Source organism: Manacus vitellinus, unplaced genomic scaffold, assembly GCF_001715985.3.
Source record: "Manacus vitellinus isolate BGI_N305 unplaced genomic scaffold, ASM171598v3 scaffold_91_pilon, whole genome shotgun sequence".
NCBI classification, from domain to species: Eukaryota; Metazoa; Chordata; class Aves; order Passeriformes; family Pipridae; genus Manacus; species Manacus vitellinus.
Window position 1 is genome coordinate 1,363,210 of NW_021940873.1, and position 16,693 is coordinate 1,379,902.

At 40.7% G+C, this 16,693-nt stretch overlaps 1 protein-coding gene across 3 annotated transcripts in view; it reads right to left on the minus strand.

Moving 5' to 3' along the window:
- Nucleotides 1-4,663: 4,663 nt before the first annotated feature.
- ATG7 (autophagy related 7) overlaps nucleotides 4,664-16,693 on the minus strand; it is a 102,145-nt gene continuing 90,115 nt past the window's right edge. For all 3 annotated transcript variants that reach the window (XM_018086269.1, XM_018086268.1, XM_025896478.1), the window contains one exon: nucleotides 4,664-6,891. In XM_018086269.1, the coding sequence (XP_017941758.1) occupies nucleotides 6,859-6,891 (33 nt within the window). In that variant the 3' untranslated portion in view covers nucleotides 4,664-6,858. The remainder of the gene's footprint in view (nucleotides 6,892-16,693) is intronic.

A 16,693-nucleotide genomic window follows, 5' to 3' on the forward strand; every position in this document is an offset into this window, starting at 1 on the left:
AAGGCCTAATTACAATTATTTCATTCATAAATAACTGGTATATGAATGTGGATCTCCCGTTTCAAGTAAACTTCTACACTGGCAATTTCCACAATTCAAAAGGCTAAAACACTTGCAGGGTGGTTCCCTGGAATGGCAAGGCTGCCTTAAGTAATTAAAACCCCTAATCCCTCCCCCCTGACAAAAAAAACCCTCAAAGCAAAGCTGCAAGTCCCCGAAAGCAAAGCCAACAGCCCCATTTAGGAAACTGGCAATTCCACAGGAGCTGCCGGTGATGTCACGGCATTTATAGGGCGCCTGAGTCACAGGTTCCGGAGGAAGTGGCAACACCTACGGAATTACCGTATAAAAGTCAGACTTGGAAGCATGAAATGAGGACACTCACAGACAAAGGAAAAACCTCAAGTCAGATCCTCCCTATGCTAGAGGTTTCCTCACCACTAATTGAAGTCTGTCACTAGAAATTCATTTGGGTGCTCGCTGACAGCCCTCCCTCAGCAGTGAGGACATGAGCACTGGGGGTGGGGGGAAGATACTTACAGGGACAGAAAAAAGCAGATGGAAAGGACACCAAAAACTGCCAAAACCCAGAGTCCAAATGCATTCAGTGCAGCAGATGTGGAAGCTCTGCAGGCCTTGCTGTCCTTCCCAGTCTATTGACATGACGAGGAAACAATTCCAGCAGCATTTTTCCAGGCAGCTTTAGCCCACATTCATTTGATTTAGAAAGCAAAACCGTTCCAGCAACAAGATGCCAGCTTGCATTTCACATGCCCCAGATCCTGCAGCACAGCCTTGCCAGGATGCATCAACTGCAGCTTCTTAAGAGATGAGCATCATTAGAAGACCATTAGGACCATTAGACCAAAGGAGAAATTAAGGAAAAAACTACTGACCTTCTCTGTAAGAAGCAAACCAGAATAACGTCTCTCTTATTTCCATAGTGCATAACATTAGTAATTAATATTAGTAGTGAATTTCATTAACAAATCAAACAATGAATCATTCTGCTGAGATCTAGCAAAAATCAAATGTCCTGGTGCCAAAAAGAAAACTGAAGTTACACACAAGCCTGGATTTTTGGATGCTTGAGGGCAACTGAAGCAGCAATTCACAGCCAAGGAATGTAAGAACAAAGAGTAACTGGATGGGAGAGAAGTTACAAGGACTGATTTTTTAAAAATTGTGCTTTTCATTTGCAGCAGTACAGTGCTGTGCATATGCTTCTGTCCTTCCCTGTTAGCTTACCAAGATATTTTGTTGAGAACTAATTTGAAATTTTTAGCATTTAAAATGAAATGAGTGTGTGCATGTGCCTTTCAGTTCCAGAGACAGAGCCCATTGTACTTTATATTCAATGTCCTGTATAAACATCCACTCAAAGAACGTGAGGAAACAGGCATTTAGACTGCTACAGGACATGGAAGGAGAGTGTGTGCTCTATGCCAGCCAGGAAACAAAACATGTTTGTTTTTAGAACTCCTGATTGCCCCTTTTAGCTGTAAGCCCAAGGAAGTGCCTGCAAGAAGCTTCAATGGCAAGAGAACATTGAACAGAAAGAACCTCTGCTACTTCATTTGCAAAGTTCTGACAAATGACTGGTGGGTTTTGAAACTCTTTTCAGAAAATGTCCTAAATAATCCCACTGGATCTGAAAAAATGGATCTGTGGTGAAATCACAACAGGCAGATAATATTAATACTGTTATGAGGGCTGCAATGAGAACTCAAACTTATACATGGCTGGAGTAGTCATCTGCATACTTACCCTGGGGTGAGATCATCTGGGCTGGGGAATTAGGTGAAAAAATTGCTACCCTAAGACATGGAATACCTTAAGGTACTTAACATCACTGCTGTTGGAGAATATTGCTATTAATTCTTTGGGGAGGAGCTTCAGTTCTTCTTCCCTGTGCCAACCTCCTTGGCCAGGTTAAAATCCTCAAGTGACTCACGCCAGAGACTTCACTACGACCTGGATAGAATTGCTGGCTGGTGGAAGAATGCAGATTTCTGACTGTCAGCTCCTGTACTGAGGGGAAATGAGCACAAGCCACAGCCCACTTGGGTTATCGTGACATGATTTGAATACTGCAAAAAAAACCCAGGTTGGAACAACAGTTTGACCCAGGATAATTGAGAATAAACCCCATAGATATTCTTTGCCAAGTACTGTCAGTAGTAGGGGACAAAAGGGTATCAATAAAAGTGAAATGAGGAAAAAAAACCAATGTAAACAAACTGTTATAGTTTTTAATTCCAAACATGTCAAGTGCTGCACAGATAAGTAAGTGAACTTTTCAGAAATCATTACACTGGAAAGCTGAAGAGGCAATAGAGAGGGCCAGTCTAGATTATTTTCAAACCTAATGCATTACCTGTGTGGTGCCACAGTATTTTTACACACTGTTAAGGTCTAGCAGAGGTCCAGGCAGCTGCAGGGGAAGGAGAGCTGGAACTGAAATGGGACAGGTAGGCAGGTTTTTCATAGGTTAGGAATTTACACACTGCCAGGGTGGGACAGTCCAAAGTCCTTGTAGTGTAGTATTTCTGTCTTTTAAAACAATTAATCCAGGTGCTCTAAGAGAGAAAAGGTGCGTAACACCCTCTTGAGGGAAAGTTTCATTCTTCTGAAACTTAAAATATGCACAAGCACATCATCTGCACTGAAAATTAAATTAAAAAAGAAAGAGAAAAGGAATTAATGAAGTCACATCAAAAGATTCAGAAGAAAAATAGTAACAGGTTCAAGATATCTTCCAGACTGTTTCTTAGGAAGTCAGCTAAAGTTTACCATGTTGCATAAGGAACTATATAAAATAACCTTGTGGATTCTGTCACACCTCTCCAGGACTCTGTAAGAAACATGCACAGTTGTTCTTGATCACCATCAGAAAAGTTGGTATCAGCAACTCAGTGACCTCACACATTACTGGCCTAAACGAGAATTCTGGATGGCAAAGTAAAACCTCAGAATTCCACTGGTTTTACGATGTGACTTGAAAAAGTGAAGGAAAACTCAACAGGGAGTCAGGAACTGGGTGAACTCTTCATGGCCCAACATGGTCCCAGAGCAGTGCTGGGGCAACAGCTGGATTTGATGATCTTAAAGGTCTTTTCCAACCAAATGATTCTATGATTCCATCAGCAATAATAATTACATTAGTTAACATACATTTAGGAAGAATTAATTCAGTAAGAGGGAGAAACAAGTACTATGATTCTACAGTGCAAAGTTCAGAAATACATAATACCCATTTCAGTAAAAGTTATCTATGAGAGCACAAGTGAGAAAGTAAAATAGAGTGCTCATATATGGGAGAATTACTACATTTTGCTAATAATTCTGATGCATATATTTAAGGTGAACAGCCAAATTTTATACAAAGAAACAGAATTAGAATCATAGTTCTAAGGGGTTGGAAGGGATCTTAAATATCATCTAGACCCAACCCTCCCTGTCATGGGCAGGGACATACAGGAAGAGAGATAAGAATATCAAAGATGAGAACACAGAAATTTTAGTTTATATCACTTCTCTGAAGACACAATTTTCTCTGAAGACACAATACTGAAGCCATACAGAACACAAGGAAGGAAAAAGCATTTTTCCAAGCTCAATGATATTAAGGCCTGAGCAGTCCCTACATTTTTCTTTGACATGACAAAATACCTGTTGTGCTGTTGACTTCTACTGAAGCAGAATCTCTGTTTAGCTCTTGGGCATCATCAGCTTCCCAGGAATAGAACTCCTGTGGTCCCACTCCCTGATGACTTTCTCAACCAACCTGTCTCTGCTATCATGAATCTTTTTTCATGGATCTAAGTGAAATTTTCAAATTTGTGCCTTTTCTCCCTTACAGAGCCCAGCGTTGAAGGTTTAAGACCCAAACTAGTCACGCTCCATGAGCAGATTCTTGTGTGGGCTGAAGCAGGTACTGGCCATGATTCTCCCGGATCTAATGGTGTGGGACCATTTACATGGGACATAAAGGGCAAAGGCCTAAGGGAAATTTATTCCTGATTGACAGACTATGACACAGCAGACTGTGAAAGCAAGGATGAGAGTAAGTGAGGGCTTTAAGGAAGAAAAGTCTCACACAGAATCTCAAGTTCCTCACTTCAGTGAATGTGGCACATTCATGTGACAAAATCCAAACTCCAGCCAGCAAACACGACGAAGGGGTAACACTGAATTAAAATTCCAGTCAGTACAAGTGTGACATCAAAACAGAGGATATAATTCCATGAGTTTCTTTAATACTCAAGTACAAAACAACAGCTTTCCACTGAGATCCGTGCTCTTCTACTAACAGTATTAAATGGTCCCAGATGAGATATGGAGGTGTCACAGTTCCCACCTCCACAGTCCTATAATGCCATTACATTTCTGTTAGATAGTTTAGGAAGATGAGTAGGTTCCTCTGAGGTTACTCATTCCCTCTTACCAACAGATTTGTTTTACACCTGAAAAGCCACAGTAGCCGTTGGGTTCTGCAGCAAAAGTATGAGTTTGGGTTCTTCACTGACATCATGGCAGCACAAATAACATTAAAATCCTACCTCCTTCATGAAGAAAGGGAAAATTTAGCTTCTTCCATTAACCAGCAATAACTGGAGCTGAGGACTGTGCTGAAATCCTGTCATTAAGTGCATACAAGCCAGTAAGTAAATGTGTTTATCTGCTAACAGTATGTGAATGTGCATTCATTCATTTGAATGGATTCTCACAATTTCTCACTCAGTAAATGCCCAGAAACTGAGTAAAAGCAAAATAAGAGGAATTGCGGTCCACAAGGAGAAAGAAAACAACATTATAGTTAGAAAACGGAAGTTATTCCAAGTCCAACTGAAGTGTTTTTGAACATCAGAGACAGCTGGGGAGCATATGTGCAGGAAACAGCTCAGTCTCAGAGAGCTGTATGTTACTGAAAATACAGAGGTAAGGAAACATTACATTAACCCTGAGTTTTGAACCTTCCTGCCTTGTGCTCTTTTGCACTTAAACAGATACTTCCAATGCAAAGCTACAAGGTAACTTTAACAGGATAAGCAGAGTTTCAGACATTTAAAATAATTATTGATGTTTATCAGATTCAGTTTTCAGGTTTTAGATAACCAGATTCTGCAAAGGCATTCACGCTCCAAGGGTCAGCAACTCCAAAAGATAAAAAAGCAGATTATTCGCTTTAAACTACCCTGCTACCAATCCATGGCTCCAGTTGGACAATGGCATGGATAACAACATGGGAGTCATTTGAGCTCCAAACTAATTATACAATTTAACAAACTGCTTTAAAAATTTACATGGCATGTTATCAATCTCAGTGTTCAGTGCCTGACCTCCTAAAGATCAGATTGCTATCATTACTAGCCTTTCAAAAATATATTGCATTAATATACATTTTTATATTACAATGAAGTTAATTAAACTAGACACTACACTACATGAAAAATCATGTAAATATATGAATATAATAGTTAAAATAAGTACAAATAATTGCTAATTTAGACACTTGGTGCAAACCCCAGCACGTTTCAATAAATCTTCTTTTATGGTCAGAATATGGGAGTTGCAGATATCCTTGACCTGAATGAACTTCTGATGTGGCACAGAGAGAAGCTGTGAAATTCTCTACAAAAAATATTCAGAGCTTATTTTAAGGACCTAAATAATTGGACTGAGCAACTACTTTTCATAACATATGGGAAAGAGCGACTGCTTGGTAGATAAGGCAATTTGCACTTTTTCTTAGTGTTAGCCCATAAACCCCACAATATAAAGCTATAAAAGAGATTTCAAATATCCTTCTAAAACCTATTCCATGTTTAAAGCAATAGATTCAATTTTGTAGTAATTTACTTTGATATTCTAAAAGTCCTTTTCCTCGAGTTATCTGTTAAACTTGAGGATTCTCAAACTACTGTTTGTGCTCAGCCATAATCTCTGGAACCATTCTTGATGCTGTAAAAATGGAAAGACTTAAATGAATAAAAAAAAAATCTCACAATTGCTCCTTTTTAACACCTATAAAGTACTGGAGGTCCACATCCAAGAACAGCAAAGTCAGAGAACCAATTTCTTATTTCATTTAAGTATTTTTCTAGAAGTTTTGACTGAATCAGTGATCCACCCCCTAAAACACTTTTTTTTTTTTTAACTACATTAACAGAGCCTTCTCTGAACTTCAGGAAAGCTTCATCATCATAAAAATTGCATTCTGATCTTTTCTGTGCAAAGTAAGTCAAACTACATTGTTGCCATAGCACGAAATGATGAGATCTTTACAGAGAATAACACCTGCACTGACACATCAAGAACAGCTGTACTCTAAATATGTGCTTGGAGACAAAAGCAATGTGGTGGAAGCAGGAGGTGTGGGTTCTTCCCCACTCCCACCCTCCTTTAAAGATGAACTTTAATTCCCAGTAGCAGAACATGCTCAGTCTTAACAACAGATTCCAACTAAAGGGGCACAAATCTGGGAAAGATGAAAAAAGACATGCTGCTTTCACGTGTCCACTGACAAGCAAAATAAAACCTGGGACAAATAAACCTCCAAAGCTTATTTAAGCAGTGTATTTTATATGTAAGCCATATTTAGAAACTAACAAAAAAAAAAAAAAGAAGACCGAGTTTAAACATAACCACACTGCTTTAGTTATTTACGAAATAAAAATGAAAACATGGAGAGTTCTGTCCATAACAGACTGCTTTTAAGGTGAAGTTATTAATGTCAAAATGTGGATTATATTTGTATTTGCAGCAGTCAGAATGGGTAAGCAATCATTAACTTGTCAGGTAACAGATAAAGGCAGGGCTGCAGTCCAGGTCATCCTCCTCCTTATCCAGCTGATTTCAGATTGTTTCATCATCACTCATGTCCCAGATCTGCAACAAAAAGGAAGTGTAATTTTAGTCTGTGGACTTGAAATATGCTTTTAATATACTTTTATAAATTCAAATTACTATTTAAATTACTTTAAAAGGAAGAATAAATAGCATTTTATGAACTGTTAACTAGCACCAATGGAGCTTTCCATAAAATTCAGTGTTCTTCTGTTCTGTTAACAACCTACACACCATTAATTATTTGTCATCTTGGGATATTTTTAAACATATAATTTTCAGCATTTGTCACTTTGGGTATTTGCTATTTAGAATCATTTACAGTAAGACTTAGACCAAAAACCAGACATTTTGTTTTGGTTTGCTGACTCATTGGCACATACTTAATGTGAGTAATAACTTTTAATAACCAGCATAATCTACTAAACATCGGAGAAAAATTTCAAGACATCCCATACTTCACTTTACACTCAAATATTAATCTCATAAACAGCAGCTTAAAGACAAGAAGTTATATGGAAATTTGTACTTTTCTATTGTTTAAAAAAACTAAAAACTACAGATTTTTTTCTGCAGTACAACAGGATTGTACTTTTACTTTCCAACTTGCCCTTGTTCAGTAAGAGGTTATAGATGGGGGAAAGAAATGAGTATTTGCATAGACCATCAAGGAATCTGGTACCCTTGTGAACACACTAAGGTAAATGTTGGAAATTCAGAGCAGTTCCCAGGTAGCAGATTTGAGGGAAAATACAGGGACTTGCTAGCAGAACTATTCTGGGGGGAGTAACGTATTCTGAATATATAGCACAAGCTTCTTCTTCCAGAGAAATAGGGGGGCACTTAAGAGACTATGATTTTTCGGAGGTTTAGCTCCTGGCAAATACCCTCCTTCCGCTTGGCAGGCTTAGGCTCACAACTAAGATGGGTACTCAGCTTTGAGTTGGACTTAAAAATATCATAATACTAAGTTTATAATACATAAAACTTCATCTGTGACTTGGGGCATTTCAAAATTGCCCAAATTATCTGCAATACTGCTGGAGTACCATGACAAGTCTTTCTGAGTACAAAGAATGCAATTTCTAGAGCACAGAGTTTTCAGAAGAGGAGGAAGTCCCTCACCTGACAAAAGGAGCAGCAGCCCTGTGTCCCCGGGAAAATGAAATTTAGTTAATTTGTTCGAAAACATAACTTGTGTGTTGGCATAAAATTGCCAGTTGAGTTATTCTCTCATTTTACATCCTGACCACTAAAATATATCCAACCCCCCCCCCCCATAACAGAATGTGAAGTTATTTAGGTTGTAAATTCTTCAGGGCACAAAGCAGTATTTTACATGTATACAGTGCCTGGGACAATGGGGCACTGTTCTCATTGCACTGGATAGACCAATAAAAAATACAAATAACCCTGTTTCTAGACAGGCAACAATGCCTATTGACCTTTAGCTTTAAGAAATCTCTTTGAGAAAAAAAACGTAGTATTTCTGGAATTAAAAAACATTCTGAAAAAAGCTCTTCAAATTCAAACTTGGAAAACATAAAATCAAGCATTTCGCTGCTTTGCTCCAAGCTGTGTAAAATGAGAACTCCGAATGGTGAGAGTTTCTTGATTCCTAGAAGCGTTGCAAAATGGTGGTGTAAATCCTTATGGAAAATACTGAAGGAACAGTCTGTTTACAAAAGGAAAAAAAAAGTTTTCATCCTGCCCTAGATGAGCAGCTTGGAGCTTGCCAAGGCAAACACAAATGTCCAGCTCACCAGTCAGGGTCAAGGATGTGGAAAATAAATACAAACCCCAAAATCTTTAAATAGAGTTTATGGTATGATTCAAGCCAGAGAAAAGCAGAAATCCCAAGTTTAGACAGATAGTCCCTCTTTGTCTGGCCTACTCCAATCTCCTGGAAACAAAGTCCATAGACTGCAACCTTGACAAACACATCTCAGGCACAACAGTACAACAAATACTTTTAAAAATACACCATGAGGTGATTCAAAGGCAAAGTGAAAGGAGCCGACTGACAGTCCTAAAAAGTCTCCTTTATCTCCACAAGAGATCCCCAGGGAGTGGATCCAGCTCCTCCACTCCAAGCCCTCCCATCATCGCCCTGATCCAAGGAGTGGGGGTGAGCAAGAGAGCACACTCCCTGTTGGGTTATTTGTTTTGTAGAGAGAAAGGTTGTTCAGGTACCAGCTACATCAGTAATTTTGTGATAGGCAAATCCTTCCATGCAGGAACTGGTAGCTCCATGATTCCTGCAAAGCCTGAAGAGCTGTTTTACTCTCCCTGTCTCCTGTGCAGTGCTGCTCTGTCACCCTACCCAACCCAGCCAGCAGCTCCAATGGCACTGCCAGGGCTTTTCTGGGAACTAGAGGGCACAAAGTGCTTCCCTGAGTTTGCTGGTGTATGACAGGCAACCCAAACACATCCATGGCCTATTAGGAATATTTGCAAAATGACTGCAACAGATGTTCACAGGTATTTAACCACTACTCAAACATCTTGGACTGAGGAGGATTTTTTTTTAAATGTTTGAAAACTATGCTATTATTTCACCTCCAGGACAACAGACAGTTTTATAAGACAGTTTACACTTCATCCAACTATCCGAGCAGTCAGAACCATCAAACCATAGAATGGTTTGGGTTGGAAGCGACCTTAAAGGTCATCTTGTTCCATACCCCAGCCATGGGCAGGGACACCTTCCACTGGCCTAGGTTGCTCCAAGCCCTGTCCAACCTGGCCTTGGACACTTCCAGGACTGGGACACAGCATTGTGTGTCAAATCTTACTGCGGTTCATAAAGAACAAAGTAGAGGTACCTTAACAAATGACATGCAGAGGGAAGAGAAAACACGAAACAAAAGGGAAAAATTCAATACAGAAGTTAACAACTGCAAATTAACTTCAAGAAAAGCTACAGGGTATTGTGCAAAGGAAGTTGTGTGAGATGTCAATAGTGACAGCTGAATTATCACAGGCTCTTAACTAAAAGCAACTATATGTTTCATGAAAGACATTTAAGCTATAATAGACTATGACTATGCAAAGTGAACCTTTTAAGAGGGGAAATAATGAAATACAGAAAGCCATGAAAGCTAACACCTAAAATGACTGTCATGGCAAGAATCTGATATCCAAACCAAGCTGTTAATCTGGATTTTGTTCTCATTTCTCTGTCCTGAGCACACCTGGTGAGTCAAACCCAAACGCAGCTACAGGCAACGACAGGAGAAGTCACAAAATGGGAAGATAATAAATCAGCTGTCAACCCCACCCCAGCCTGCACAAATCTGGGCAGATTATCTGAATGCACCTGTTTCTTCAAATATGTGCTTTTATATTCAAAATTCTTTGTAGAAGTTCTTAAATTTCACATACAAATTATGCCTATTCAGGATAAGAGTAGAATTCCCACACTTGTTTTCTTGAAGTTACAAGCATTATTTTCCTAAGTAATAGGAAGAGTAGGGGGGAAAAAAACCTTGTGTATTAACTGTCCACAAATTCCCACTGACTGATTTTACACAGTTCCAGACTGTAGCGCTCAATAAATCCCACTGAATAGAGAGTTTTGCATTTCTTCCATACAACAATAACACCTGGTACCTGCAACTGAACTTCCACAACGGTTCCAAAATTGGTGTTCACCTACTGAGGCAGGTAGTGGCTTTGCATCTTGGAATTAACATATGTGATTCAAACAGATAACAACTGTTGATCTTATAAACAAACTTGCAAGAAATATAAATGCACCTTTAGGGGATTCTTAAAAGTTTCTTGCCTCCAAACTGCCAAACAAACAAACAACCCCCACACATACTATTTTCTACACACAACTGAGATAAATTTACATGCCCATGTACCAAAACACTCTGCTTAGTAGAATCTGGAATAGTTTTATTATGTAAACCACAGTGTTTACTATGTTAATAAATGCTTCAGATATGGTGAGGAGTAAAGAGTAAAATTCGTGGGCAGAGGTAAAGGCTGAAAATTAAATGTTACATCAATCAAACAGCACAGCTGAGTATCACGAGAACACACGGCTTCCCAGATCAATTAAGGCTTATCAAATCTTAGTTTGTGATTTAGAAACAAACAGGAAATTTAATGAAAAAAAAAACAATATATTCGAGCATCTGTTTAAATTTAAAGCAACTAAATTATTTTATAGCTATAAAATGCGAGCTTTTTGATAGATATGAGGTTAAACATGTTCTTGTTCTATGCTCTACCACAAAGACAATACATCAGAACTTTGGGCAGCCTAAATTACTTTACATCTTATGCATGGGTGGTTAAATGTACTTGTACTAGAAACGAACTGCACAGAGCAGGCTGCACGAACACACCTCACGTGACCTGTTCCATGTTCTTCTTGGTCTACTGGTTGCATCTTTCAGGAATGCCCAAAAAATGAAATTGCACCTTGAAATTCATTAAATACCTGCAGGTTCTAACCTGCAACTTTTTCAGACTTTACAGTATAGACCGAGGGGGATAATTATGAAGTTCAGCACGCTCCTTTCATCTTGGGTTGCACAGTGAGCATTACCCTTCATCTTGCCGAAACCCAAAACACTTCAAGCATTTTGCATATTCAACAATCCCTTCCCCATCTCCCTTTCCCACAGGAAAAAAAAAAGGTCATAAATGAACAAACAACATGAAGAGTGCTCTAGACCAACAGGAACATTTTCCTTTGTTCAGAATTTAGACCTGGCTGCATGTCAGAGCCTGCTCAGGTTGTCAGAATGTACTGACTCCACAGTCAGGTACATTCGCTGTCTAAGAACCAAAGGGATGCACTTAAAACAAGGATCCACCTGTGCTCCCAGTGCAAGACCTTATCCTACAACTATCACAGTAGTTCCCCCATGTTTGTTTTTTTCAGAACTGGCTTCTAACTTTGTATAATTAAACTACAGCTAGAGTCAGCTTTGGCTATAATCTGAAGAACTATCCATGAGATACTTTTTACTTCTGTTGACACACAGATTGCAAACTTAAATGCACAGAAACAAATTAAACTTAAAAAAAAAAGTCAAAGTCAAGGACTAGAAAAACTGCATTTCTTTCTTCAAGCTGCTTTATTCAAATATCAGGTAGAGAAAAGAGTGGATAATTTCTCCAGATCCCTTTACACAATGGTCCTATCCTAGCCAGTTGACCTGGCTGCCAAATTCCTGGCGTTCCTAGTACCTCCACAAGTTCTGTTTTTCTGTCTCTGCCCTCAAAGGCTTTCCTGTCTGAATGGTTTACTACCTTGCAATAAAATCAAATCCATCAATTTCATATCTTTTTTTTTCAATGATGGTGTCCCTGACTGATGTTTGATTTACCCTTACAGTCTTTCCAAAATTCTAAACTTTCAGCCCATAACCACAGCTTATCAAGGTGTTGGGGCATTCTCATTTTGATCTCAACCAACAGCAACAATTCTTCAAGTTCCTCTTGCATGCAATTTTTTTTAATAGATGTACAATACTTAGAATCACAGAATGGTTTGGGTTGGAAGGGACCTTAAAAACTTCGTTCCAGCCCTCTGCCGTGGGCAGAGACACCCTCCAATAGATCAGGTTACTCAGAGCTCCATCCATGAGTGGTCTCATACAAAACTCAAGTGTTACCCTCTCAAAACAACCCTCCTGATTTCTATCCTGGCAGCTGCAGTTTGCTTAAGAATCCTGACATTGCCCTCCAAGACACTTCCTTGCTTTCTTGCTTCCTCTGATGTTCTCCATTCTATCAATGCCTTGAGGTTTATTTGCTGTCCCTTTACTCTTTATCCATTTTTGTATCCTTTTTATCCAGCACCAATTTTCCAGGAGCCTGGGAAAGAGGGATCAAAGTCTTTCTCTGAAAATATCCTTTTCCAAGATGGGCTTTGTGTGACCCACCTACATTTGAGCAATAGGTGGGCAAAAGGCAGATGCAGGAAGCTCCTGAGCACCTAAATTTAGCTCACACACCCAAACCCAGACCATTGCCTAAATATCTTCTAGAACCAGCATCTCAAGGTACCAAACACTTTGAAAGCTATTTTTAAGAACAAACTGAAAAAAGGTAAGTAAACAGTAAAGAAAGTATTCATTTACAAATAAACTTTTAGCTAGAAAGCCTTTTTCATATCTCCAGTAATATGTTCCAAACAGATACACAAATAACAGCACTAGATAGTATTTAGTCCCTTCTAGTTTTATTGCAGCTTTCCCAGATATTCATCTGAATATTATATGAAAACATTCATAAAAAAAATTTTGTTTGAACATGACTAACAGTTAACAAAACAATACAACAAAAAAACATACAAAAAATGCACACTATGGTTTTTCTGGTATAAGAATGGCTCAGACACACTTCCTTCCATTGTTCCTTGTTTTACAAGGAAAAAAAAGAAAAAAAACCCAGAAGCAGCAAACACAAAACCAATTTCTCTCACCTTAAAATGCTTTAGAGATGAAAAGGCCATTTTCAGGGCACAGCACTTGAGTTGTTGGAATGACTGTACCTAAGAGGATAGTTTCTACTATTCAATCTTTTCTTCAGGCTCTTAAAAACTGAAAACAAACTAGTGTGAAAACAAACACACCCCCACAAGCACTTTTGATGATTGCCATTATTTTATTTTGTGTAGGATTTTAAACTTCATTTTACTACCACCAAAAGGCAACTATCCAAAAAGAACAGTTGTTTGAAGGAAGCCACAATTAATGTAAATATTGTCATAGTAATGATTAGATCTCACATAAACCCTTTGACTGAAATGAAAATTAAACATTATAGTATATAAAAGTATACATTCAAATTCTTCTATCATCTTCCTCCTTTGATGTGTCCAGGTTTTCCATTAAAAATAAAGCTGTGTGTAAGTCTATTTTCATCACATTTATAAACCCTGCAAAAAACCTGACAATGTACATGTAAAGGCACATATACTTTTAAGGGTTGTGCACCCTTGTACAGGAAATCTGGACTGTAAACTGCAGGGTCCTCAGGGATATCCTCTCATGCTGTGATTCCCACAGGCTGCACGAGCCTTGCCATGTCTCAGCATCCAGCAGAGACACACCCCAGAGCACCCTGCCCCAGCACAACTGCCATTCCATCGGGCTGTGCTCTCCCTTTGGTGCCAAGAGGAGCAGGATGAAGGAGCACTTGGACAACATGCCACAAGTGACACCTTTGTGGACAATATTCAAAGCTGAGGTCATATTCATTTATAAACATTTTAAATCATATTACACTCCTGGAATCACAGAATCACAGAATTGTTTGGGCTGGAAGGGACCTTAAAGATCCAGTTCCACCCCGTGCCATGGGCAGGGACACCTTTCACTAGACCAGGTTGCTCCAAGCCCCGTCCAACCTGGCCTTGGACGGGTAGCCACAACCTTTTTGGGCAACTTGTTCCAGTGTTTCCCCACTCTCTGAGTAAGGAATTTCTTCCTAAAGTCTAAACCAAACTTACTCTCAGTTTAAAACCATTGCCCCTCATTCTGTCACTACCTGCCCATATAAAAAGTCCCTCTCCCTCCTTTTTTTATAAGCCCTTTTAGGCACTGGATGGGGCTCTAAGATCTCCCTAGAGCCTTTTCTTCCCCAGGCTGAACAGCCCCAGCTCTCTCAGCCTATCTCCATAGGAGAGGTGTTCCATGATTAGTGAATAAAATGATTCATTTTACTCAGTTTCTAAACCAATTCTTTAAAGAACTGATAATAAAAAGAAATTAAAAGGGACAGGTGGGCCGGAAGCCGCTGCACATGGTGTGCGGGGCCCCAGGCTGCCACGTGGGCTGCGCGGGGTCCCGGGTTGGTCGGAGGCCCCCGTGCCATGTGCGCTCTGCGCCTGCGGTTCAGCCCCCGGGCATGGCCACGGCAGGAGAAAGGAGAAAGAGGGAAAGCCTTGCCGGTGGGTACTGCACCCCTGGAGAAGAGGAGAGAGGAGCTTTGGAGCACGCAGAGGTTTGCCATTCCAGGTTTCGGGGGGCGGGGGACGGGGGAGGCAGAGGAGGAGAGGGGAAGGGTGACGAGCGGGCCGCGGGGCTCCTCCGACTGGCGGGTTGGAGAGTGGGGCAATCCTGTATGAAATGGCGCAGGTGAGCAGTGATAACACAGTGGGGAAGGATAAGGTTCTTTTAGAATGATGGGGGTCCCGGCCAGGCTGGGGCCTTGAAAGGCACCCCAGCCTTGGATGGGTACAGGGACCAGAACGGCTGGTTTGTTTGTTTGTCTGTTTGTTTCTGGTTTACCTGCGGCTCCTGCCCAGGTTCAGCATGTTCTGGATATATCTGCTTTGCGCTGTTACATCCTGAAAGGGTGGACAGGACAAAGGGTTGTTCCTGAGTATCTCCTTGAGACTGTATATAGATAGGTGATAGTAAAGTAAGACATGAAAGACTTGCCCGAATCATTCTAATAGGAACATAGCCTATGTACCCCAATGTGGTTGTGAGCTACACTGGCAATGGTACATACCTTCAGTAGGGTCACCCATGCCAGACAGGTCAAAACCGTAGGGTCAGATTTAATACATTACTGGGCAGGATGAGCTCGTTAGCCTTCTGGCAGTCATCCTAGGAGAAGGACAACTCTAATCCCAAACCCGGGCAGATGATGAGCCCTGTAAGGTCATCCATCTAAGAGAAGGTCACTCTAATCAAACCTATGTCCCGAGGACCTCACTGCCACCATCCAAGCTTGCTCGGTCCTGGTAGATGAACCTCAGGATTAAAGGGTGGGTTCAGTTCCGCGCATACTGCATCTCACCTAAAAACTCCACTGCGCAGGCTTGAAGGCTTTACCCACATGGAAAAAGCCCTGTAGCGATGGGCGAGGGTCGAAACGGCACGTGAAAGGTGCACTGGCAGCCGCAGACCCAACCCTGCATGCAGGCGGTTCAGGATATTGGTCATTTGAGACTGACCGGAGATGACAGTCTCTTGGGGCAGCACCCTGAACGACCAAGCAGCCTTTTCAAGAACAGCACTGCTTCCTCCACTCAGAGAGGGGCCTAGAAAAGGTGGCCTAAACAAAGCTCATCTCCACCTTCACCCAGTTGGTTAACCGCAGGCCAACGGGCATCTTCTTCCAATGCGGTCGCACAAAGATCAAAAGACAAAGGCATATACACCTGCCTCCAAAGGTGTACCTAAATTAACTCTAGCATGTTGGAACATCAGAACCATGCTCGATTCTGCGCATAGTGGACGCCCTGAGCGTTGCTTTGCCCTAATTGCCCATGAGCTGGCTCGTCTCAACATCGACATTGCCACTCTCAGTGAAGTTCGCCTTCATGAAGAAGGCAGCCTCAGAGAACATGGTGCCAGTTACACCCTCTTTTGGTCAGGTAAGCCCAGAACCGAAAAACATCTCTCAGGAGTTTTTTCATGATCAAAAACTCTATTGTTCCCAAACTCGAAAATCTGCCACAGGTCACTCTGACCGCATTATCTCCCTACGCCTTCCACTACACAACAAGCAACACATCGTCCTCTTTAGTATATATGCCCCAACTCTCCAAGCTGACCCTGCTGAAAAAGATAAATTTTACACTGACCTGCACTGCCTTACCCAAAAGGTGCCTGCAGATGATAAGATCATTATCCTTGGTGATTTCAATGCCAGAGTAGGCAAGAATTTTGAAGCCTGGAAAGGAATATTAGGCAAGTATGGTGTTGGAAACTGCAATGATAATGGTCAACTTCTGCTAGAATTCTGTGCAGAGCAACAGTTCACCATCACTAATACTATCTTTCAGCAGAAAAATAGTCTGAAGACAACCTGGATGCACCCCAGATCTAAGCATTGGCACCTCATCGATTATGTCTTGGTGAGA